Below are 27,120 nucleotides of genomic sequence, written 5' to 3' on the forward strand. Positions count from 1 at the left end.
TGTCATAATTATTTGGATTTTGTTGTTGTTGTTAGCAATTTTGACCATACTGTATATTCTTTTCTGCAGAGGAAATTCACAGGCTACCAAAATACATTAGGTTTCCTGATGCATTTTTAGCTCACAACATTTGAACAATAATGTTCATTTGATCATTGTTGTTTTGCTGATAGAATGTAATTTTGCAGACAGGCTTGCTGAGCTGAATTTAAGGACATCCATCCACCAACAGGAACATTGTGGTACATATTCTTCCTGGAGACAGACTAGGCATGGACCTTAGTCACGTATGTGGCTTGTACCAAGGATATTGAATTCAAGTGTTAATTGCCTTTATTTTCTCCTCTCAACATTTGAGACTCAATGGTCTTATTGTTCATAGTTGATCATCTCTGGAGAATGAGTTAATGCAGTTGTGTGAATACATTCACCTTGGCTTGGCAAATGCTACAGAAAAGATATTGTGAACTAGGTTTCTTTCCTACTGAAGAAAAATCTATTTTTTCTGAATGAAAGGCCTAAATTCATGATGGCTTGAATCGAGTGATCCCTGTAATTTGCATTTTATGGCCAACCCGAGAGTGTATTTTGGGTGGTTAACGGTAACATGTTTGAGCCCATCAATCAGAAACAGATCGCATATTCCGCACACTCCGTTTTGGAACATCGATTTCCTCTTCTTAAAGTCATACAGTGGTTTGGCTTTGATAAAAGTGCTTAATGCCAAACTTCCATTCCACCAGACAAAATGAAAATGAGTGTCTAATAACTCAGACACATTGGTCTGGCCCCCATTCCACTTTGCAGCATGAATCTGGATGTCGACACAATTAAAGCAAAGCTGAAAGGACTGTGCATTAAATTGCCATTGGAAAGGGAGGGGTGACGTTTGGGTTTTTTAGGGTTTTCTTTTCTTTTTCCTTATTGCATAGGATGGGTCTGTTTTAAAATTGTAAAATATAAATATGATAATTGACCAAACAAGATCCTCTTCTTTAAAGAAAACAGTAGGAGAGATGCTATTTGTTGAAGAAAACAAAAGGGTGAGGTACTTGAGCCTTTTATGTGTTAAAATGATTCTGGCTTCACTTAGTTCCAAGTACATGGAGTGATTCAAAAAATCATTTGTGCCACAAGTGTTTTGAACACCTGCAGTCTTAGAGGCACTGTTCTGGGTGCTGGTGAGAGAGCTCTGAGCAAAACAAAGGCTCTGATCTTCTTGACTCAGCATAATTCTTGGCAGGGGATACAAAGAATACTATTTGTTGGTTACTTTTTAATTTACCGCGTGCTTCAAGGTACATCATTTCCTTTGGCTGATAGCAATATTTCTGTGGGTTAAATGGACCAGAAATTGAGGCCCGGGAAGGAAAAGTGATGTGTTCAAGGTCACACAGCTAGTAAATTAGAGAGTGGGAAGAATGAATCTCAGTGGCCTTGGAAAGCCCAGATTTTTTCAACATCTTCACTCTTCTAAAGTATTAAGGAGAAGCATTTTATGTATATGTGAAGCAGATAGATTCAGCAGTAACATCCTTGGAAGGGAGTTTGGGGGCAATTACCTTTTACTTCCTTTTAAGAGAATATTAAAAAGAAAACGTTTTCATCTTTCTTCATTTCTGGTATCGCCTTTCAGGTACCTTCCATTTTATCTTACAACGAGTTTAACTTTCATCCACATGATTCGCTGCAGAATAGCTACGCCAGTCTGTTTACCAGATGCAGCTGTGCTCCTGTGATTTACTGCCAGGACACTGAAAGATTTTTTTCTCCTCTTTTCAGGTTGCCTAAGAACAAATGTTTTCTTCATTAACAGCGGCATTGTTGTCTAAACAGTTTTCTATCCAAATTTCGGTGATGACTGTGTTGTTGTTTCTTCAGCTGACCTTTTCTGTTCTCTGCTTTAGTAACTTCCCAACTCCCAGCAACTCTGAAAGAGGGGACACATTTGGTGGAATGATAAGAGATCTTAAAATCTAAAAGGAGGTTTTAGAACTGTGGAGGGACAGTTCTATACACATAATTTGCCCCCAAGTCAAGATACATCTTGCCAACCAGAAGAGCCAGAGTGTTGACAGTTTCTTAAGGCTTGTGGGCTATATGTTAGGAGTGTTGAAAATGTTACCTATATAGCATAAGGAGAATAGAGTTTTAGTGAGGCTGTTTGAGATTGACAATTTCAGCCTCTGTGGTCATGAACAAGTGTTGTTGTAATCTCCCCATCTTCCCCCAACACACACAGGCAAAACTAAATGTGGGACTTGGTAATATAGACTATAGGAGTCTTAAAGTATAAGAAATATTCCCAAATGTAGACTGATGCCTAATAAAGCATCATCTGAAAGCGTTGCCTTTTAGTAAATGTGTATCACATTATTTTTAGCTAAGATTGAAAAGACAAACTGCTTCTGATCACTCCTTTCAGAATCGCATCCTAGAAGGTGCTGCTTGACATAGAGCCCTTCATTACGTATTTGTTGAATTCACGAATAATAAAAGTGAAGTGAATCGGTGTGGATATTTGGCTTCTTTAAAAAAAAATTCACTCTGTTAAGTATTTGCACATCTATTTACAATCATTGGAAGAGTACAGATAAATAATCTGTCCCTATTTAGTTTTAGCAGAAACACTGCCTCTGTTTTCTGTACACATGTGCTAACTGAGAAAGGGACTGGGGTATTGTCAGGGTCATGCATCTAAATTTTTAGGACCATTTGGTATTCTGTGCATAAAGAGGAAAATACTTTCTCTTAGTGATAAAAGACAAAGAAAACCAGACTAAAACCGTTTAGGTTAATAGAAGATAAGAAAGAGGGTAGAGAATAATTTTTTTCTGATGTATTATTAAGTAAGTTAGAGATCCTCTAGAATCTTAAACTGTGTTTCTTCAAATAAATGATAATTTCCAAGGTTATGGTTGGATGATATCACCAACTTGATGGACATGAGTTTGAGCAAGCTCTGGGAGTTGGTGGTGGGCAGGGAAGCCTGGCGTGCTGCAATCCCTGGGGTCACAGTCAGACATGACTGAGTGACTGAACTGAACTGATGCCATTGCAATATCACAGCACTGACTGTCAGGGTATTTTAACAAATTTTCCGATTCTACCGCCTGCCCCCCATAACCCTTTCCTATATAAAGATCTGTTTCCTCTACACCCCTCGACTTCTCCTCTGAAATCTTCCATGTGAACTTCCCAAAAGAAAACCCGCTACATCCAAGTAGCCAAAGCAGGCTTCCTTCTTGGGTGCTGAGTGTTACTGTTATAAAACTGCCTATCTGTGTCTTGAGTCCTTTCCTATGAAATTGGTGGTGTCCAAACAACTCTGTAATACAACTCAAAACTTCCAGTGCACATTGTTGAGATCAATTAGTCAGCTGGCTTTAACTAAACAACAGGCCTGATAGACTAAACTGAAATAAGGACTGTTCTCAGAGATAAGCTGCATCTGTTGTATGATTCTGGCTTAATCACTGAAGCCAGGAAAAAAGTTAAGTCTCTCATCATGCATGATTTCCCACAATGAGTTATAGGAGGAGGAGTAAATGGAGTGAGAATCAGGGAACAATCTGACTTTCAGGTTGGTCCCCAAGTCAGACATATAAGATGAGCATTTATTTCATCTAATAGAGTTTTGTTATCTTCATCAATCAGTAAAATTTAGGGGAGGGGTGTCTTATCATTAGGTAATGTGGAATTTTCACAGTGTCTCCAGTTTCATAAACTTGGTCATTTTGTTCGTTTTTACATGTAACTGGTTCAATATCTTTGTGAGATGCTTTATGAAAGTTAAAATGATTTCTATTGATCATCATTTAACCCATATTTTAATTTCACCTGTGAGTGGGCTAGTCTGAAAGAAGGTTGCCAAGGAGAGGGCAGTGCTATGTGCAAGACTACTTTCTTTTGAAATACTTAAAAACTGGCAATCTAGAAAATATAGCTGAAGTTTACTGCCAGTGTAAAATTTAAACATATTTGACAAATGTTTTCATCTCACCAGGATACTGGTTATAGTGTGCTTATTTCAAAAGAGAAAAAGTTTATGTATATATTAACACACATACAAATATCTACATATGTGCATATGGCTTGATGGAATGAGGGGTACTAAGTTAAAGTCACTCTTGATAAACTTTAAATCCTGATGCTTTTGCACTGGGAGTTACCTATATTCCCTCTCCTTTTGGGAAAAAGGCTCACAGTTGTTAATTATATCCCAGCAGCTAACAATTGATGAAGAATTTTTTTCTCTTAGTAAATCTATAGTGACAAGAACCTGTGACCATGCAGCTCTCTCTCTAGGAAGTGGGGAAGGACTATTTCCAGAGCCTTTGAAGTCCTTATGCAAATAGAGCATTCATAATCCTTTTAGCAAGAATTCTTATCTTATCATTTGACTGATTTCTCTTTAGAAAAGTTTGGTAAGGAATTATTAGCCCCAGTTGCTTCACAAGTGAGTCAGTAGACTCTGCAGCCTATGGAGGTTTTGATTGGCCCCTTCTCCAGTTTTCTCCTGCTGAAACTGGCTTTCATCAAGGAAAGTGCAGTTCCATAGCACCTTTCCAGTCCTAAGATGTATTGTCACTCACTTGGCAGGAATCACTTGGGCTCTTTTTATCAATGTTTCTTTGTCAATGTAACCAAAATTGGTGAATCCCTTGCTTCTGGGACATTGCACTGATGTGGCTTGGGATTTCTATGAACTTTTGGATGAGTGAGCCAAGTTTGAATGATATAGGTGAGTTTAATAAGCTCATCCTTGTTTCTTCCCAGACACGGAGACATGTGACTACGGCTGGCACAAATTTCAAGGGCAGTGCTACAAGTACTTTGCCCATCGACGGACGTGGGATGCAGCTGAACGGGAATGCCGTCTGCAGGGTGCCCATCTCACCAGTATTCTGTCTCACGAAGAACAAATGTTTGTGAATCGTATGTACCAAATATACATGGGTTTTCATTCAATCAAATATACATGGATTTTCTTTCACTCTTACCACCTTCTTAGTTTTTCCTGTATTTAACTGAAAACCAGTAACGTTCTCAGTTGTGACTCAACTTATTAAATCCCTCATCTGTAAACTGCTTAAAATCATCTCTCCTATGTGAGTCCCCTATTTTGAGGAACATTCAACTGTAACATAGGCAGACATTTCTTGATTTGCCACCAGAAATAGTTGAAATAGCACGCTATAGGTTGAATCATGTGAAATTGCTATTTAATCATTTTTTAACTTATAGAAATGACCACCTCTTAAGTTTCCAATCTAATTCTTCCCATACTTTTTGGTCTCTGTTTTGAATACATACATATGTTGTCTAAACTTAAAGAGAAAATTGCTTTCACTTATTTTTATCCCACTAATTAAAATTAAATTATTAATAGCACCCTAATGTTATTCTCTGTGCATAATTGGCTTATTGATGCTGAAAGCTAATGAAACTTATTACCAGAGCTGTTTAATAACTATGGCAAAGAGGAGGGCAGCTAGCTTTTATGTAGAAAATACGTAGAAATTTTTTGCTCATGAAGCATTGTTTGATGATCTGTTTAATATGTTCTCATGATGCCTGCTATCTTTTAGAAGTTTGATTGTTACTTTGCGATCTAGGCAGAGGTTCATTTAACTCTTTCATGATGTCTTTGCCTGTGACTCGTTTCATGGTGAAAGTCATTATTTTTTAGGAAGTTTTACAGAACTGTCCAGTCTAGGTGCTCACCATTAAAAATGCTTTGAGAAGAAACATGTGGCTTCCAAAATGAGTCTAGTATGGGTGAGATCTGTCACGTTTTATTGGTTCACTGAACTTTTGCCAGTTGCACAGCTTAATAAAAAAATAAGTGGAAAGTTTCTATCATGAGTAAAGATGGAAAAAACTACTTAATTGTAGTAAACTGCTAGGGAAATAATCGTCCATGTCTGATATTTTAATGTTTCACGATATTTGCAAATTAGCTTTTTAGTTTAAAACACGTTGGGCAGAAGAACAAAAGATAGTTCGTCCATGAAAGATTTTTATGAGCAACTAAACAGAAATTCAGCCAGGAGAGGATTCATGATTCGGTCCCAAAATAATTTTCTCTGATACATTTCATCCATAAGTGAGAAAGGTAATAAAGATGTCTGTGTTTTTTCCTTCTTAGGTGTGGGCCATGATTATCAGTGGATAGGTCTCAATGACAAGATGTTTGAGCATGACTTCCGTTGGACCGATGGCAGCACACTGGTAAGTTGCTGATGAAAGTGATACCGATTCTAGAACTTGGTACTGTGGGTTGCTGGCATTTTACTGAGACACATTAGGCTGCAAACCAATCAAACATCTTGCTCAGTGATGTTTTCATCTACTCGATGTAATAGTTCATCTACTTGGTGAAACAGACAGAGGTTAAAATAGTTCATTCCCTGTGAACAGATCCAGCTATCAATATTGCAGTCAGGGTGGCTGTCTTAAAAGAAGAGTATATTAGATTTCCATTGAACAGGTAAACTGCACAATCAGCAGAATTGCCTCAGGTCTGTCTTTCAGATGGTTATCTTTGTTTTCACAGCTTCAAAGCAAAAAGGGAAATAATAAATGTAACAGAAAATGTTCTTTAAAAAAAAAAACAACCTTTTCTTCTTACATAATTGCACTGGAAATCTACTATTATAAGGCATGGCTTGTTTTTATCTGAGCAAAAAATGCTCATTTTTTTTTTACATCTTAGAAAGGATTGTTGAATTATGATCTTGTAAATTTCTTTCTATTCAAACTCTGCTGACTAATTATATGGTCTCTTAGATTTTTCTACCTCTTAAAGAAAGGAGTGATTTGATAATACTGCCCACATCCTTGAGTAGGCTTCAATAAGTTTCTTTAGTCAGGATGGGTGGAGCTGATTTGAATCGCTGCTAGTGAATGCGTGAGTCTAATTCCTAAGAACTAGTTCAAGTGTGGCTAGCTATAGTGGTTGTTCTGGGCTCTGGCTGTTCATTAAAATCACCTGGGGAGCGTAATTAAAAAAAACTGGTGTCTAGGCTTCGGCTCAAATTCATTAAAGCAAAACCTCTGGCAGCTATATTTTCTAAAGGTTCCCTGGGTGATTCTAAAATGCAGACAAAGATTTGGGATCTACTGGGCTAGACAGTTAAGTGTAAATTCAATTCTAACTTAGATAAACAAGAGGAAAACCTGAAAATAATTTTTAAACACTTTTTGTGCGTGCTTAAGTTTCATTCATTACTGCCTCTCATCTGGATTTAATGAGTTTGGCAAAATGTGAAGTTCATTCTAGAACAGATGCCAAACTAATCATTGTTTTCAGAAGTTCTGCTCTGCCTGTTCGGGAAAACTTCTCTGTGTTCTCCTGGATGTGCCCCTCAGTTCATCCCTGTGTCCCTCATTGTACTCAGCATCTATTCTCCACAATAACCTGTAAGGAAGGCATTAGGTGGTTTATTTTAATAGTAAGGAAAATGAAGGTCAGTTAGGCTAAGCTTTTGCCCACAGTCATAATGCTATAAGGGGAGAAGCCATAGGCTTTCTCCTAGCTGGTACCTCCTTGACTTTAAAAAGGGTGTCCCTTATCACATTTTGCCTTTAGGAACCCTGACATAGCCTGGCTTGCACTCTGTCATCACTCCTTGTATTTAATCAACATTGTTTGTCGTTTGTGTCCATAAGTAAGTTCTTTGGCAAGAGACATAAAAAGTACAGAAAGTAGTTTGTCCACAAAATATATTCTCAGTAAGGTATAGGATTTCAGCCCTTGTATCAAGAGTCTTAGGCTTCCCTGCTGGCTCAGACAGTAACGAATCTGCCTGCAATATGGGAGACCCAGGTTCAGCCCCTGGGTTGGAAAGATCCCTTGGAGAAGTGAATGGATGCCTACTCCAGTGTTCTTGCCTGGAGAACTCCAGGACAGAGAGCCTGGTGGGCTGCAGTCCATGGGGTTGGAAAGAGTCCGACATGACTGAGTGACTAACACTTTCACTTTTCACTTCATCAAAAGTCTCATTTTCTTCTACTTGTCCTGGGTGGATGGTATTAATGTATCTGCAGTTGTTACATCTGTATGTTTTCATTTTGCTGAAATGAGTAATAATTGCAGGCTGATAATTTTGTTCAGATTAATAGTGGTTGGTGTAGACGAGTTCTTATATATAAATTTTAATTTAAGATAGACAATATTGTTTTTATAATGTAAGCAAACAGATCAAAGATTTTTCATGTATATTACAGACAATTGAAACTTTTTATAATTTTATTGAAGTTTATGTAATATCAGTTCAGTTTAGTCAGTCGTGTCCAGCTCTTTGCGACCCCATGAATCGCAGCACGCCAGGCCTCCCTGTCCATCACCAACTCCCGGAGTTTACTCAGACTCATGTCCATCGAGTCGGTGATGCCATCCAGCCATTTCATCCTCTGTTGTCCGCTTCTCCTCCTGCCCCCAGTCCCTCCCAGCATCAGGGTCTTTTCCAATGAGTCAGCTCTTCGCATGAGGTGGCCAAAGTACTGGAGTTTCAGCTTCAGCATCAGTCTTTCCAATGAACACCCAGGACTGATCTCCTTTAGGATGGACATAGGCATTTAGTAAGTTTTCCTTGTTGAATGTAGGCTTCATTCCTGTGGGATAAATTGGGTCTAGGCTACCCACTATTAAGCCTCCCCCTTATAAACAGGGAAGTAGAAGTGCAGGTTCTTGTGCGCTCTCTTACAGAAGCTGGCATGCCAGGCACTCAGGTGACCCATTCTGGTGGGTACTTGCTTGTGCTCTGCGGACCTGGACCATGACTTCTCTCTAAGTGCACGTGTTAGTTGGGTACCTCTATGCTCCTGCCCTGAGCTAGCATAGGTGCATCTGGCCCAGTCGAGTACTTGTAAGGTCTGTCATTTGAAACATACTCATCTGATGGCAAAGTCCCTGACTGTCTCCAGCCTGTCACTGGTTCTATAGACTGGATTTGTATATCCTCATGCTCTGTATTTGTCCGTGTTACTGAATGTTTTTTCTGGCCTCTCCGTGAGCAATTGAGCTCTTCAAAGATGTGGTTCTCTTGCCTGCATTTTGTTTCTGAAGGTGTGTAGAATAAGGCTCTATACTCCCTCTGAGTTTGGTTTGTGAGCTTGAATGTCGGTTTATAGCTGGCAGATTAAGTGAGGTCTGAAAAATATCCTAGGGAATTTATCTTGCCTGTCAGGTGCCATTCAGATATCCTTGATTCATCAGATGTCATTATTACACTCTTCTGAAGCTAGTCAACTCAATTTGATGTTTTTTTTAATCTGTGTCCATTAAGTTTTAATGGACTGTACTGTGAAACATGCGTGAAAAAATAACTTACTTACCATTTCCATAGTTTAGACTGGTCCTAAACTTGGTAAATAAGTGAACGTTGCACTTTTTCAGAGGAGAAATAATGATCTTCCTCTGATATTTTCTGGGTTTCCCTGGTGGCTCACCTGGTAAATAATCTGCCTGCAATGCAGGAAACCTGGGTTTGATCCCTGAGTTGGAAAGATCCTTGGAGAAGGGAATGGTACCCACTCCAGCATTCTGGCCCGGAGAATTCCATGGACTGTATAGTACATGGGGTCGCAAAGAGTCGGACAAGACTGACCAACTTTCACTCACTCTGATACTTTCAGATGAAGGTAACGTGATCTAAGATAGATAACTGTAGCACATAAACAAGAAACTTTCCCTTAATTAATTCACATTTTCTAATGGAAACCCAAGAGTTTTGGAGAGAGCACCAAGTAAGGGGCTCAATTTGAAGAAGGCAGCAAATGAATGACATAAATAAGGTGAAGTTTATCAAAGAAATGCCGCAAGTAAACCCAGGAATGACTCTGACAGACCCCTGGTTTTTTCTTAATTCACTCATTGTGTAAAATAAAAGCGTGCTAAGGAGTGTCCTTGACTTTGAACATTTTCGAACAGAAGAGGCCATCTGCCCAGCAGTCTCTCTTCCTCCTATTTGACTGATCTCTGGCCCACTTTCTGCTTTTCTAACCACCCTTGCCTCCATCCTTCCTTTCCGAGGCAGCCTAGGTGTTTCTTCAGTTCGTTTGTAGTTCTTTCTGCAGCCACCGTCCCCTTAACAGGTTCCATATGTGCTCAGGCCTTGGAATAAAAGTTCTCCTTTGTTTCGCTGTTTACGCCAAGTGTCCTGCTTTTGAAAATATCCCTAATAGTAAACTCTTCATTGGGAAAAGCAGTATCTGCTTACACTTGGGAATGGTGTTAACTTGACTGTGTGCAATTTCAAGGACTTTGTTTATGTTTTAGAGTGATTTCTCCCCTCTCCCCCCACCCCCCATTTTTTGTTTGAAAGGTTTATTGGAGCTTATCCTTCTTGGGAGGTAGATCAGTATTAAAACAAAAAGAACCTTTGATATTTACCGTATATTATCTTTTGTCATTCAGTCTTACAGTAAAAACAAACAAGTTGATACTAGGTCTCAATTTCAATCATTTCTTTTCTCAAAATAATTAAACTTTGCTTCCAAAAAACTTGCAGTGTATCATATTTAATGTGATTATGCTTTATAGCTGGATTAATTCAATTTATATGCTTATACTAAATTAATAATCTTATTTGGCCAAGTTATTTACTTTGCCTTTATTCTTCAGATTCTGATGGATTCATTCCACATTATTGGTTTATATAATAGGATGTTGCTACAATGCCAAATTCTTGCCTTTGCTGAATCTTTAAAATATTTTTTGTTTTTTATTTGAAGTATTTATCCAATAAATTTCACAAAATTGTACTCATGAACAATATTTATTCTAGCCTTACCTTTCTGATTTCTATGAAGGCTATTTTTTCTTAACACATTTCAGTTTTTATTTGTCGTTTGGTTTCCTACTAAGCCGTCACATTTCAGTTTGTCCTTTGGTTTTCTACTCACCAGTCATTCTTTAACTTGACTATTGATTTCTAACAGCAAAATGCCTCAAGTGCTTGTTAGAAAGCCTGACAAATAACTTCCATAATGAATTACTTTCCTTGTCACCCAAGTAATGTCTTCAAAGACACTAAGTTAAACCATCCAAGCTAAATACACTTTAAAGCTGGTGAACTTAAACAAACACTCCTTATCTAGCTTCTATACTATTAGCTGACTTTTAAGTTTTTTCTTTAACCTATTGTTAAATGAATGACTAGTCTGAAGTGTTTTTCCCCCAGATCTTGTTTTCCACTGGCTATGACCTTCCTCTTCCCTTGCTCTGAACTATTGTTACTCCCTTTAAAATTCTGCAAATGTCTTCCTCTTGCCTTCAGGATAAAATTCTGTAATTATTTGTGAGGCATGTCACACCCACTTACCCCATCTGCTACTTCCTAAGCTGTCTTATCTCAAAATACCCTCAGTTCCAGGAATAAGCCATGACATCTCACTCTTGCAGGTCTTTGCATTCACGTGCCCTCATTCTCAAAATGTTCTCACCTCTTGCCCTAAATTCACTTGATAAATGTTTGAATATGTTGCTTAGCCAAGAGTCGCCTTCTTCCAGGAAACCTTGCTAGCGGATGTGACTAAGGACCTCTCTATGTTGCAGAAACATTTGTGCCCTCTTCCCATCCTACTACTGAACCCTGTGGTGTTAATTTCCTGACACTGAGCTTTCTGGGGTGGAGATTAACTTTCATCCTATTTTCTTGGCACCTAGCAGAGTGGTTGACAAAAACAGATATTGGAATGATAATCAGCATCCATACATTGCTCAACCAACTCACTGTGTTATCTTTTGAATCCTGAAAAGACTCTTTACATCTTTAGACTGAATCTCCATGTGACAGTTCTTGTTTATCTAAATTGTTTTATTTAGAGTTGTATCAGTATGAAAAACATTAAACCATAAAACAGGTGGTATTTCAAACATGACAAAAAGAAAAAAATTGTTTCTGTGAATCAGAAGTATGTCGCTGAGCATAATACATCTTACAAAAGTTATTAACTCAAAGGAAAACAGATGTTTCTCTTGGAAATGATGACAATTTTGTCCATGGTTGTCCCAAGAATACATATAAGCCTTGGGAAGAAGAAATGGAAAGCAAACTTCTCAAAAGTTTGAGTTATATCAGGGCCGATTTTCCATGAAGTTTTGGGAAACTGACAATTACTCAGACTTTTAAAAACCTTATTATCCAAATCCAAAATGTAGTGAAAAAAGCAAAAGGAATCTCACTCTTGAATGTTTTCGGCTTGTTTCATTTCTTATGGGTTGCTTCCCCAAGGATGACGTGATTGCTAAGTTGGACAGGGCTTCCTTTATCCATCCGCTATCTGAGTCCGTTCTTTCAAGCACAGAGGGAGCCAGACCTCAGGAGCATTATGGAGTCACTTATGTTTCTATACTGACATACATCCTGGCAAAATCATTTCATGGCTTGCTTTTCAACTACAGATTATAGTGTGTCCATGGACAGCAAAGTTACGAAGATGTTGGAAACTGTTAGGTGACTTCGTCACACCATTTTTTTATAACACAACTCCCCAGCCAGTGGTTTAAAATCAACCATGGCCTTCAGAGACTTAAAGCTTTTACTGTCTTGCTCCCTCCTCTCTCTAACCCCCAGGAATCAAACTCTCAGAAAATTCTCATATAATTCTCCTGAGGTCTGTATTGCTCCTTCCAGTCTGCTTTTTAGTCAGTTCCTGCAGCAATTCAAAACTTCCCCCTCACCAGTGGGGCTCAGATGCTTCAATGGATCAGATGCGATTACTTCAAAGGAAAATGTCACCTTCGATGGCGTTGTCCAGAGGTTGAGGATTGAATAGAACTGACAGTCCAGTTCCCTTTAAAAACTGTTGAGGAGCTTGAGGAAAGTTTGATTTGTATGGGGAAAAACCCTTGGCTTTATCCTTATATATTAAAAAGAACATTTTCTACATCTCGTTTATACTTTTCTCCTGTCATCTCTATTTTGTCAGCACTCATTGTCACTCTGTGAAAGACTGCTAGCTTGTCAGCTTCCTAGGAAATAGTCACGGCCTCCTTCTCACTCTCCAGTGTCGTGTCTGGAGACAACAGACTTCCTTTTCTCTGCATCTGTCTGGATCTAGTCAGAAAGTTCTCCAAGAAGTTAGTAATTCACAGATCTATAGATGTCTTATTTTCTAGCTCTGGCTAACTTATCTTGTGCCTTTATGTTATGAGATAGATTATGAAATGCTTATCGATATCCTTTTTGTGCTTAAAAAAATACTACGGGAATAATATTCTGGAAGATATCTGAATTTTGCAATTTTTTTTTTTTAAAACATGGTCGAGCATTGGTAAACTGGCCCTCCTAGAATTTGGGATGCCCACTTACCCTCCTGGTCATGATGCTGAGCTGATGCAGAAAAAGCCAAATCAGTTGTGGATCTGACTTTAAATCCAGAGGCCCCTTTGCTTCTTTCATGAATAAACACCTCAGTCTGTCATGCAAAGTATGGTGAGAAAAAAAAAAAACAAAACAGCGTTTAAAAAGGTAGAAACAATAAAGAAATGGCCTTTAATCCAGGAAGAGACACTTAAAAGGGACAGAGAAAAAGAGTAACAAATTGCAGGCTGTAAACCATTATTTTTTTTCTGCAGGAATGTACCGTTATTACCCTTTTATAAACACAAAGGTTCCTATCCTCCTCCCCCTCCCATATGTCTTGGCCATTGAAAAGAGAATCAAGAGCGTTAACTAACTGTGTCTTCCAAGTTTGTTTGTAGATTTGTAGGTTTGACGGGATTGAGAATGATTTGGCAGAAAACAATGATGCAAAACAAACCCCCCAAGCCAAAACTTTCAGTTTTACTTTTTCTACCTGAAAATCTTAGAAGACTTCCTGTCAAGTGTTTGCAGATGGATGTGTGTTGGCTGTGCTGTGGTTTCAGCTCAAAGTCAAATGCCGCTTCCCTGTGAGCAAGTCACACTGCATATCAACATTAATTTAATTATGTTAAATCTCACAGGCTTCATTACATTACCCTAAAAGCCAAGGAAAACGTAGGCTGTTTCCTCTTCCTTTCACACATTGCTCATGGGTAGAAGAATTTTCAGTTTCTTGTCCAAAAGACCATTGAACTCTTAGTGAAAATTTTTACTTGTGTTGCAGTTCAGTTTGATTTGAAACCAAGAATTGATTCTTCTGATTCGACACGTGAGATAGATGGAGCCATAGCGTAGTTGTAGAGCACAAAACCCTCATCTCCGCCTTTCCCGTCCTTGAGTACAGATGGCTTGTGACAGGCAAACAGCTGGAAGAACCATATTTACCCTCCACCAGAAGATCACTTCATAGTTGACACAATTCCCCTTAAAAGAAGAATTGATGGATGCAGTAGTTCCTTCTCCCAGAGGCTTTTCCAACAGTGCCCTGTGAAACTTGAAAATCACACATGGTTATTTAAATTTAATTGCTAATTAGTTTAAGGCAATGCATAACCAAGGAAAAGGCCAAGAAAATGTTGAATGGATTTGGCAGTTTCACGTTGCATTTGGATCCTTAGCACTTCCTGACTGAAGACCTGTACAAACAAACTTGGGTGAAGGAACCCACTGGCATCATTCATGGTGGGGATTAAACGCAAGTGGCTTGCGGGGCTGCGCCTGGGGCCCCGTCTCCCAAGTGCTCTCACAGTGGGAGGAGCGCACATCCTTTGGAAACTGCTGTTGATAATTACTACTTTGTAGGGCAGTGAGCTCACGCTATTACACAAGATTAGTGCTGTGCTCCAAAGCTGGCAGATCATCTCTCCCGCACGGAGACTTGCCAGCTAGGAAAATAATGGGCGTATTGCCACTTTAACAACTATCAGGAGACCCCAAGTTAGTTTTTCTTCCCTTCGACGTATTCATGTTTGCAGGATCCGACTCCAGGCTGCCAGCCTAGGGCAGGAACACCAAAACAAACGTCTCTTTCTCCTTTAAAACAAAGCTGCTCTTTTCCTTTTGCTCGTTGGACTAAAAGACAACGACAAAACCATAACCTCCTTTAAAACATAAATAAACAAGGACCAAGACAAGAGTAACCTGAAGCAAGTACCAGGATCAGAAGAGGGTATATCTCTACCTCGAAGTGAGGTCATGTGCCCCCGACAATTTGAATAAAACAAAATTAAATACAACTGCCCCCCTTCCCCCCATGCTGCAAACTGCAAACAAATGCCTATTGTGACCAGAGCCATCTAGGGGAGAAAGGCATTTTAAAGTTACCAAACGTTTTGATTTCTCTAATAAGTAGTCCTCCTAAGCTCCTGGCAGATAACCATTTGACCTGTGTTCTGAAAGGTGGAGAGTTGGGGGTGGAGGTTAACCCAGAGTGGTTTATATGAGTCCTTCATTTAGTGCAAAGGTGGTTTCTTATCAGCATATGTTTCAAAAGGGTAAGCAGTCCTCTAGGGTCGGTGTTTTCTCTTTGGAGTTTGCTTTTATCCTTGTATCCTTGGGTGATTATCTGCTTACCGCTGGCATCCTGGCATCATCTGCATTTGGCCATGGGAAGAGCAGCAGTGGGCCTACCAGTTCCAGGTGATAAAAGGAATTTGAACACAGAGAAGTCATCTTTTAGTACAAGTGTCATGTTTTTATAACTAATCTACGTAAGTTTTTAGTTAAAAAGAAACTAAGTCACATGCAGACATTAACTTGTTTGCATATTGTTTTTCAATAGCCAAGTCATGTCCCTGCTCCATGGACTGCAGCAGGCCAAGCTTCCCTGTTCTTCACTGTCTCTTGGAGCTTGCTCAAACCCACGTCCATTGAGCTGGTGATGCCATCCAACCATCTCATCCTCTGTCTCCCTTTTCTCCTCTTGCCCTCATTCTTTCCCAGCACATGGTCTTTTCCAGTGAGTTGGCTTTTCACATCAGATGGCCACAGTATTAGAGCTTCAGCTTTAGCATCAGTCCCTCCAATGAATATTCAGGACTGATTTCCTTTAGGATTTACTGGTTTGATCTTGCAGTCCAAGGGACTCTCAAGAGTCTCCTCCTGCACTATATGGAAAGCATCAGTTCTTCAGTGCTCAGCCTTCTTTATGGTCCAACTCTCACATCCATATGTGACTGCTGGAAAAACCATGGCTTTGACTATCCAGACCTTTGTTGGCAAAGTCATCTCTGCTTTTTAATACGCTGTGTAGGTTTATCCTATCTTTCTTCCAAGGAGCAATTGTCTTTTAATTTTGTGGCTGCAGTCATGGTCTGCAGTGATTTTGGAGCCCAAGAAAATAAAATCTGTCACCATCTCTGCTTTTTCTTCATCTATTTGCCATGAAGTGATGGAACCAGATGCCATGATCTTAGTTTTCTGAATGCTGAGTTTTAAGCCAGCCTTTTCACTCTCCTCTATAGGTGTTTATTTTTGATCTGCCCTCTTTTAAGGATTTTAGGTTGCTATCATAAATTTGGCTTATTTCTGGTGCAGTTTCACCATTGACGTAAGTCATCTGATAATTTTAAAAGGCCAAATAGTAAAAATAAACTTTTGTAGTTGAATGCTTTTGTCAAGTAGAAAGTTTAGATTGTAGCTACATTGGCCTGTAGCCAAATAGAATGTAATGGGATTGGTACTTACTGTTTAGCTGAGGTCTATTTTTTAGAAAAGTTTTCTCTTCCTAGTTTTCCTCACAAAACTGAGAGAACATAACACAGATAATTTTAAATTTTTTTTTCCCACATAGAGTAAATAATTATAGTTTTGGGGGGATTCTACATTGTTTTAACAGTGGCTTAGTTGGTAATTCAAAATATAATGATGGATGGATATCACCACCTAGTGGCCAGATAGTATTTCGCATTTCAAAACTTCACATTCCCAGAACAGCACTTAGGTTCCTGCAGGAGTAATATTCTCTGTAAGTTAAGTCCCTATAGCTTTAGATTTTAAAATTCTAGTATGAATTGCATTATATTGTGAACTTGAAAATTGCATGTGATATAAGATGATTTTTCAAATACAATTGAAGCTAACAGATGAAGTCACATGCTTAGTAAAATCCTAGCAACAGAGGCAAATGTTAGGACCAGTCTTTCCCGTATCTTCACTTTATACACAGTAATAACAGCAGAAAGTTTTCCTTGGCTGGTTCTCTTGGCGTGTGAACCTAGAGGATATTTTTGGTTTTCTTATGAAAATTTTTTTACAGTGAATTAAATCAGCAGCGTTTGGGGGAAGGGAGAGTAGGTAGAAAGTAGAGACTGGATTGTTCATGGGAAAAAAAAAAAACAAAAAAAAACCCTCCAAATTATAACTTGAAGCCTTAATAAATTGTCCCAACAATTACAATAATATATTATATCATAGAATGACTTTACTGGACAAATGTCAAGAGTGGTTTTTATCAATGGAATGTATGTGATTAATTGTTTAAACATTCTTGGCAAAACCCAAAGTAGTTCTAAAACACAAAGCCATTAAGATAATCTAAATTCCAGTGAATTTTAAAGAACAAAAGATTCACTCTAACTCAATCGAAGCTGAAAAACTGTAGATAAGTATGTGCGTAGGTCCTAGGTCAGTGTCAGAGGAGGCCCTTGGCAGAAACAGATTCAAGATTTGCAGTTCAGATATACATGAGAGATTTTGGGCTCCAAAATCACTGCAGATGGTAACTGCAGCCATGAAATTAAAAGACACTTATTCCTTGGAAGAAAAGTAATGAACAACCTAGGCAGCATGTTAAAAAGCAGAGACATTACTTTGCCAACAAAGGCCTGTCTAGTCAAAGTTTTGGTTTTACCAGTAGTCATGTATGGATGTGAAAGTTGGATTATAAAGAAAGCTGAGTGCCAAAGAATTGATGCTTTTGAACTGTGGTGTTGGAGAAGACTCTTGAGAGTCCCTTGGACAGCAAGGAGATCCAACCAGCCCATCCTAAAGGAGATCAGTCCTGACTGTTCGTTGGAAGGACTGATGTTGAAGCTGAAACTCCAATAATTTGACCACCTGATGTGAAGAACTGGCTTATTTGAAAATACCATGATGCTGGGAAAGATTGAAGACGGGGGGAGGGGACAACAGAGGATGAGAGGGTTGGATGGCATCACCGACTCAATGGGCATGAGTTTGAGTAAACTCTGGAAGTTGGTGATGAACAGGGGAGGCCTGGCATGCTGCAGTCCATGGGGTTGCAAAGAGTAGGACACGACTGAGTGACTGAACTGAATTGAACTGATGATACATGAGAGAGCCTCAAGATCCATGACGTGAAACAGTTTGTACTTTTTTGCTCAGGCACAAATTCAAACTCTGCCCAGGGACTACTGTGTAAAAAATTGTTTAATTAGCTGACAAGTTTACCCAAAGGACAGCTCTGTTTTCCCATCTCAAGGAGTCTGCTGCTGCTGATTCTGCTAGTCATCTAACCATTTTGGAATTTCTCTATCATCTTTATGGTGGGAACCTATCCACTGCACAGGTCTGCGTGAACTGGGGCACTCCCAAAGGTCTAGCCTAGATATTGCCTTCCCTGAGGCCAAGAAATACTGTATTTGTAGGGGTGAATGTGTGAGTGTGTGTGTGTGTATGTGATGGTAGTAAATGTCAAATTTGTGTCACAGAAAGATGAACTTTAATTTCATTTAGTGTGTGAAAATTCTGTTTTTTTTTAATTTCATTAGAGAAGAAAGGAAACCAAGAGATTCTAAACAGAGTGCCTGACTCTTTTGCAGAACTAATTTGTATCCATCGATTATTCTTTGTAATTATTTGACTAAATTAAGAAATTGTAAAATCTCAGTGAAAAGAATTTGAAATGAGTCAAATATTATGGAGAAGGGCTAGTTATCAACCAAGTTTTGATAAGGTGCATTGCTTTGAAAATATCTTAGCTTTAAGATGCGGATAAAAGGGATTTAAAAACAAAGCTCTTTCATATTCCAGGAATTCTTTCTCTACTAGAGGTTGAAGCATGACCTTGTTATCTTCAGGATTTTGCTTTTTGAATTGACATTATCCTTTAAAGACAAAAAATTTCCTAGACGAAGCCTTCTCTAGTGGCTCAGATTGTAAAGAATCTGCCTGCAATGCAGGAGATCTGGGTTCAATCCTTGGTTTGGGAAGATCCGCTAGAGAAGGAAATGGCAACGCACTCCAGTATTCTTGCCTGGAGAATCCCATGGACAGAGGAGCCTGGTGGGCTAAAAACAAAGACTGTTTTGGAATGTTGCCTGTGAGGATGAGAGTAAGTCATTCCCCAGTTCAAGAACCTTCCTTGATCCAGCCTTTTCTTTTCACCATCCAGCTGCTTGCCTATGTCCTCATAAATTGATCTACTTATATATGTTTCACATAAAGGACCAGCTGGGACATGACTGTCACAGAAGTAACTGACTAATATTGGATGGTATGTTTCCTTTCTTGAACTGAAAGCAGTGCTCAAAGCTGAATCAAGCTAACTCCTTTTGTAAAGCAAAGCAAAATACCTGGTTTATTTCTAAACCTTGTCTATTCATGAAATACTGCTTTTTGAAAGATTGCAGCATAGTGGATAAGCGGCATTGTGTTAGTTTCTGGTGTGTAGCAAAGTAATTCAGTTATATGTATGTGTGTGTGTTTTCTTTTCCATTATAGGTTCTTATAAGATATTCAGTGTCGTTCCCTGTGCTATATACAGTAGGTCTTTCTTGCTGTTTATCTAGTGTAGTTATAGTAGTGTTTATCTTTTAATCCTAAAGTCCTAATTTATTCCTCTCTACCTTTTCCCTTGAGTAGCCATACGTTTCCCTTCTGTGTCTGTGAGTCTATGAAATCATGCTTTTTAACCTTAGGAAAAAGACAGTGATCTATCTCTACTTAAGGAAAAAGTCAATTACTTGCATTACAGTTTTATCCTCAGTTTATTTTGTTCATGCTCATGATGCTAGTTATCTGCTGAGATTTCAGGGCCATTGATCATGGTGGTGTGTATTTTAAAGATAAAAGTCGGCTGGTATCTTTGAATGACAGTTCAGGCTCCAAGACGCTACAATCAGAGTCACCTTGAAAGGATGTAAACCTTGTCTGAGTTTAATAGGTTGCTGATGACTTTCAAAAGCAGAGACTCTACCCCCATCCCAAAACACAACACATACATTTTCCTTTCCGTATGTTGACTGAACCAAGACGGAAACTTTCAAAGAGGTGGGGAGAAGAGAATAACTCTTCAGCCACTCTGCTTGAGAGAACTAAGTCAAGTTCGTCTTAGACCCGTGGAACTGAATTCAGTCTCCAGGGTGGAGAATGTCTGCAGGCAGGGGAGCCCTGCAGGGTAATTCTCTGCCTTTATGTTCATTTAAGATAGGAATAAAATTTTGACAGGAAGATGCAGATTATTTGGAAAAAAGTAGTCTAAGCATTTGTAAAATTTGATAGATTGTGGTGAATAGCTTCAATCAATATCAGGATTGATTCAGAACGAATTCTCTGGTTGTGGAGACAATTTTCACTTGAGAGAATAGTACTTAACTATTGGCTTTTGGCCAGGGTTTTTAGAATCATTTTATGTTTTTGGCAGCTAACTTGTTTGAATCTGATTGAGGGGAAAAGAAAGAGAAAACAGTAACTGAAAAGATAATAAATTCAATTTAATTGAAATGGTTGTCTTTGGGGGCACATTTTCTTTTTGTACAGATATGTAGAGGTAATCATCTAATTGGGACTCTAAAGTAACTTTTTCATACAGTATAGAGCATTAAGCAGTTTATACAAGGTTTAAATAATTACCTGTTAATAAAATGCAAGTCTATTACAGAACATGTATAAAAGTTTACACTGCTCTGGCTTTCCTTTATATCAACTGTGTGACTTTTATGTCATAATTTCTTCTCCCATCAGAAGAGAACAAAAATGCAAAGAAATGTAGGGGATTCTTTTCAAACATGGTATTGATCTAATTCTGGTCTCTAGAGGAAAGAACAAGAGTTCAAGGTTTAGAATGGTGAACATGAGTCTCGAGATAGGACCAGGCTGAGGTCTGGTCAGCATTTATTTCTGTTAGCAATGTTAAAATGAATTCTCCCCAAACCATGCTGGTGTTTTGGGATAATTCTTAGCTTGTCCATCCAGTCCTAGAAGAGGGCCAATCTGGGCTGGATCACCCAGGATGTTGGCTTATAATCCTAATGAAAAGATAATCCACATGGAAGTGGAGAATTTTTCTCTGCTCGATCCAAGAGTCTGCACTTCTGTATGTATGAGACATGGCCTATAAGAGCAAGGCTTGGTTACATTCTTATAACTCAGAACTGATTTCCTCACATTTAGCTTTAGTGAAAAAAAAATTATTAAACCTAAAATCAATGATTTATTTTTTCTACTCTTTCTTCCTACAAGTGATATTAAATAAGGCTATAAAGAATTCAGAAGGATACAAAGAAAGTTGTTCAGAAAACTGGAGTTTCCTTTGCTAAGTCATTTTGGCAGTAACATGGAGCAAAATCAAAGCATCCAAGCCAAAATAAATGTGCACAATGGAGCAATCAGATATGAGGTAATAGTGTGACATGCCTGTGGCTATCAGACATTCTTGTAAAAACCACAGACTTAAAATTTGGTCCTGCACCATTAAGCCACAGTTCTGCCAAGCAACAACACAGAACACGGGTTTTAAATCACTGTTGTGAGCCAAATGCAATTCCCACCCAAAACAATTAAATCTTTTACCAGAGGTCTGAGTCTGGGCAGCTTAAGGCCTGAGAATTACTTTGGTGGCATGGAATCAGAATCTAATTTCAGTGTGAAAATGAGATGGTTATTGTTCAGATCAGGAGGAAATGTCAGCTGCAAAATACATGGCAGTCAAGGGACTTGGATGACTTGAAATGATATTTGTTGAGGTTAGATTTAAAAAGGGTTAGCTGAGAAGTCGGTAAATTCTTTCTGATCACTGCATAGATCATTTTATACTGTTCATTTTTACTAATTACAGAAGTAATTCATGCTCACTCAAGGGAAGTTGTCAAACCTGTAAGAATATGTAGAATAAAATATTACCTTAATCTCATATCACTGGGTGTAAACTTTATATATGACATTTGATCACATTTTTTTGATCTTTTATGTGCACACATACACACAGCCACATCTGAGAGTATGTGTAAAATTTGGATCATTGTACATTTTTAGTACTTTGCTTTTTAACTTAACTTTTCTTTTAGTATCTTCCATCTTCTTGTATAGTCCTCAATAACAAGATATTTAATGGTTATATAATATCCCATTTGTCTGGCTGTACCCAAGATTTATTGAATATATGTTTGCTCTATATATTTTCCCCACTTACTACTTGTGTAAGTAATATTTTAGATAAAATATTCACACCTCTGATTATTTTTTAGGATAGCACTTTAGAAGTAGAATTACGAGGTCCAGTGCTGAGAACTTTTTAAGACTCTTGATGTGTATTGCCAATTGTTTCCCAGAATGGTTATTAAACACTGCTGACTTTGTGATTGTCTTGCTTACAGTTTACCGGGGGCAAACAACATCTTCAATCAGGGGCCAGGCATAGCTCCTGAGGATACAGGCATTGAGGATACAGGAGTAAACAAAAGAAACCCAAATTCCTGTCCTTAATGAGCTTACACATTGCTAAGGAGAAAAAAATGCAATAAGTAAATAAGATGCATAGGATGTTAGAAGGTAATCAGTGTTATGAGGAAAAATAAAGCAAAGAAGGGAGATGAACAGTGTGAGAGGGACAAGGAGAGTGGAGTATTGCACAGTATACACGTGGTGTTGGGATGCTGGAAAATTTTCCACCTTTGAGGACGTTCACTGGTTTCTTGGAAGAGGTTCATTATAAAGTAAGCTAGAAAATATTGAGCTCCAAGTTAAGTATATGAGGAACTCTGGAATCTTTTACCATAAAAGTATTAAATGTAGATATTTATTAGTTTTAAGGAATTCTTATTTTTTGCTTATTAATTTTTAATTTTATCCTGCTTTAATTCATCTATTAAAGACAGTTTAGTTATATAGCAGCAGGCCGAATGTGACATTTCTATCTGCAATGTTGCTCCATTTCCTTTTCCATTGTCTATTAAAGGAGGATAGCAAAAAAAAAAAAAACCAAAACAAAACAAAAACAGGCTTGGTGGGCAGAGGGTAAGAGATAATAAAGAAAGGAAAATAAAGAAATAATTAGAAACCCAAATCAGATCAAGCTTCAGTTCCTTGTTGCAGGAAAACCTGCCAGGCAGAGTGGCTTGGTGCCTATGGTCCTGTAAGCATCTTTCCAAGGGTCACCTAGTGGGTAACACGAGTTACCCTCCAGGCTAAGAGAATGGATTTAAATCCATGTAATTTCTGGATTTACACACGAGAAATAAAAACATCCTTAAGTCTGTGTTTTGAAGAAAAAAAATCTTTATTAACCTTCCCTTAATTCTTTGCAGTTGTATCACTTTTCAGAGACTCTTCTTTACATAGCAGAGGTCTCTTGTCTCCTATCTTAATTTTCACATGATTGAGGTGTATTTCAAAGCAAAGTTAAGCAAAGAGATTGAAGGAAAAGAAGAAGATCTCTTAATCTTCTACCTTTCAAATTTAAGGTCTTCATCTCACAAGTTATTTTTTAAAAAATCTAGGTTGTTACACCATATTTTAAAGTTTTAAAAACCACATTTTTTTTTCTGAGCAGAAAGGAAAATTAGAACCATTTTCTAGTAAATTTACTATACAATTTTTTAAAACATAAAAATAGCCATGGTACTTTTGGGAATAACTAGCAGGACCACCTCTTGGCATGCTCTGAATTAGGAGCAGTTGCCTTCAGTAGTATTCACTTCTTTCTTCTCTTTTTTCAAACAGAATCTAATTCATTGTTGCAACCACAGGCTTATTTTTTCCCTGGTTTTTTTAAAATTTTTATTGGAGCATAGTTGATTTACAATGTTGTTAGTTTCTGGTGTACAGCAAAGTGAATCAGTGTTATATATATACACACATGCTCTTTTTAAGATTGTTTACCCGTAGAGGTCGTCACAGAGTATTGAGTCGAGTTCCCTGTGCAGTATAGTCGGTCCTTATTAGTTATCTATTTTATGTATAGTAGGGTATATGTATCAATCCCAACCTCTCAATTTATCTCTCCCTCCTTTCTTCTCCCCTTGGTGCCATAAGTTTATTTTCTACACACAAACTTATTTTCAATTTAATTCAAGGTGCATGCACGCTAAGTCACTTAAGTCGTGTCTGACTGTTTGTGATCCAATGGACTATAGTCCACCAGGTTCCTCTGTCCATGGGATTCTCTAGGCAAGAATACTGGAGTGAGTTGCCATGCCCTTCTCCAGGGGATCTTCCCAACTCAGGGATCGAACCTGCGTCTTTTATGTCTCCTGCATTGATAGGCGGATTCTTTACCACTAAAAACTAATTTTAAATTTAATTCAAGAAAAGATGAATAAATTCGTATGCCCAGAGAGATGTCATATTTGCTGTTGTCCCATAAATCTGAATCTATATTCCTTTCAGATGAAGGAAATGTGTCTCCACCAGTCTGGTCAACATTAGATGTGATGTAAAAGCTGAGAGTAAGCAAAGCATATTGGGAAAACAGTACCCAAGTTGAGTCAGACAGACCCTGAACAAACTTGTCCCATTTCACATTCTAGTTAAGAGTCTAGAAGCTGGGAAATTGCTCTCTTATTTATAGCCCAATATTTTCATCTCACTAAAATTTGTTAATTTTGAATAGGCATAAGGACTGTGTTTTTCATGTAATTGTTGCTTGATATGGATGCTACATTTTAAGGTGACAAAAATTGAATGTAAACCCAAAAGTTCTGGGTGTTTAACATTTCTAAGGTCCAAGTTATTCCCAGTCTTGCTGGATCATTGTGAAAGATAATGCATACCAAGTACCTAAAAGAGGGCTTCATCTATTATTGGTGCTAAAATAAAAGGCAATTATCACTGTTCAGTTCAGTTCAGTTCAGTTTAGTTGCTCAGTCGTGTTTGATTCTTTGTGACCCCATGGTCTTCAGCATGCTAGGCTTCCCTGTCCATCACCAACTGGACAGATTGGCATTCAACAATCTCATTCTCTGTCATCCCCTTCTCCTCCTACCTTCAATCTTTCCCAGCGTCAGGTTCTTTTCCAATGAGTCAGTTCTTAGCATTAGGTGGCCAAAGTATTGGAGTTTCAGCTTCAGCACTAGTCCTTCTAATGAATATTCAGGACTGATTTCCTTTAGGAGTGACTGGTTTGATCTCCTTGTTTTCCAAGGGACTCTCAAGAATCTTCTCCAATACCACAGTTCAAAAGCATCAGTTCTTTGGTGCTCAGCTTTCTTTTAGTCCAACTCTCACATCCATTCATGACTACTGGAAAAACCATAGCTTTGACTAGACGGACCTTTGTTGGCAAAGTAATGTCTATGCTGTCTAGGTTGGTCATAGCTTCTCTTCGAAGGAGCAAGCATCTTTTAATTTCATGGCTGCAGTTACCATTTGCAGTAATTTTGGAGCCCAAAAATATGAAGTCTGTCACTGTTTCCATTGTTTCCCCATCTATTTGTCATGAAATGATGGGACTGGATACCATGATCTTAGTTTTTTGAATGTTCAGCTTTAAGCCAACTTTTTCACTCTCCTCTTTCACTTTTATCAAGAGGCTCTTTAGTTCTTCTTTGCTTTCTGCCAAAAGGGTGGTGTCATCTGCATATCTGAAGTTATTGATTTTTTCCCATCAATCTTGATTCCACCTTGTGTTTCATCCAGTCTGGCATTTCTCATGAAGTACTCTGCATATAAGCTAAATAAGCAGGGTGACAATATATAGCCTTGAAGTATTCCTTTCCCAATTTGGAACCAGTCTGTTGTTCCCTGTTCCAAGTGTCACTGGCGGAAGCTAAAAGATATTTCTGGTTACATGTCATTGCTCAAACTAGAGAATCAATAGGAATTATCTAAAATATAAATATAAAGGCAACCAGTAGAAAAACATCAGATCAATAAAATTCCTTTTAATTATCCGAGCATTCATGAAAAAAACATTTTTAGTAAGATGTATTTTAAAAGCATTATCTTATATATCAATATACAAAAATATGATAAATGTTCCTATTAAAGAAACTTGCAGATTATATCATAAAGCAAAACACAACTGTATGGTACACACGAGAATCATATCTAAAGCAGAATTACTCAGAGAAGTTTATGTAAAATGATGGGCAGAGGCATATTGGATAAATAAAAAACAAATATAGCAAATATAGCAATTTAGAAATCTATCAATATATCAAAGAATTTGAATAAAACAATTTAATTCAGTAAGACAAAGAAAGTTACTTTATAGTGATAAAAATATAAACGAAGGACTGAACCTTTTATCAAACTACAATCACAACTACATAAAAGTATATGTACACATAGGGATTGGAAGAAAGCGTGTAGATTAGAGTGCTGAGTTTATGAATTTTTTCTCTAGTTGTTGCACTGCCATTAATACTGTTACAATTAACAATAATGCCATGGTTAATATTCTTAAAATGAGCTTTGATTTCATATTTAGGAATCTAGGATACACTCATGCACACTAAATCATTTCAGTTGTGTCCAACTCTTTGCAACACTGTGGACAGTAGACCGCCAGGCTCCTCTGTCCGTGGGATCCTCCAGGCAAGAACACTGGAGTGGGTTGCTATGCCCTCCTCCAGGGGATCTTCTTGACCCAGGGATCGAACCTGCATCTAGTCTCCTGTATTGCCAGGAGAGTTCTTTACCACTAGCACCCCTGGGAAGCACTATTAATAGCACCAAATTCCTTAGGTATATCTCATTGTCAAAGGAAAAAATATGCATATTTCTTGAAGAGAGACTTTGAGATAACATATATTTTCCACTCAAAGTGTAAAAATCTTTACCACCAAAATTATTCGAGCTAAATTGTTCAACAGGAATTGCTGAGCCCATTCTAATTCAATTGTGCTATAATGGAGCCACCACTTTTATAGTAGGCTTCAACAGTTATTTTTCCCTGCTTTTTACAGCAATATGAGAACTGGAGACCGAACCAACCAGACAGCTTCTTTTCAACTGGAGAAGACTGCGTTGTGATTATATGGCATGAGAATGGCCAGTGGAATGATGTCCCCTGCAATTACCATCTCACCTACACCTGCAAGAAAGGAACAGGTAATGGTTAACC

General features: G+C 38.1%; 1 protein-coding gene across 3 annotated transcripts in view; it reads left to right on the top strand.

Moving 5' to 3' along the window:
• The window catches only part of VCAN (versican), a 113,904-nt gene that overhangs the window by 79,796 nt on the left and 6,988 nt on the right, over positions 1 to 27,120 (top strand). For all 3 annotated transcript variants that reach the window (XM_065919094.1, XM_065919093.1, XM_065919095.1), the window contains 3 exons: positions 4,780 to 4,938; positions 6,152 to 6,234; positions 26,963 to 27,107. In XM_065919094.1, the coding sequence (XP_065775166.1) occupies positions 4,780 to 4,938; positions 6,152 to 6,234; positions 26,963 to 27,107 (387 nt within the window). The remainder of the gene's footprint in view (positions 1 to 4,779; positions 4,939 to 6,151; positions 6,235 to 26,962; positions 27,108 to 27,120) is intronic.

Source organism: Muntiacus reevesi, chromosome 1, assembly GCF_963930625.1.
Source record: "Muntiacus reevesi chromosome 1, mMunRee1.1, whole genome shotgun sequence".
Classification (NCBI taxonomy): Eukaryota; Metazoa; Chordata; class Mammalia; order Artiodactyla; family Cervidae; genus Muntiacus; species Muntiacus reevesi.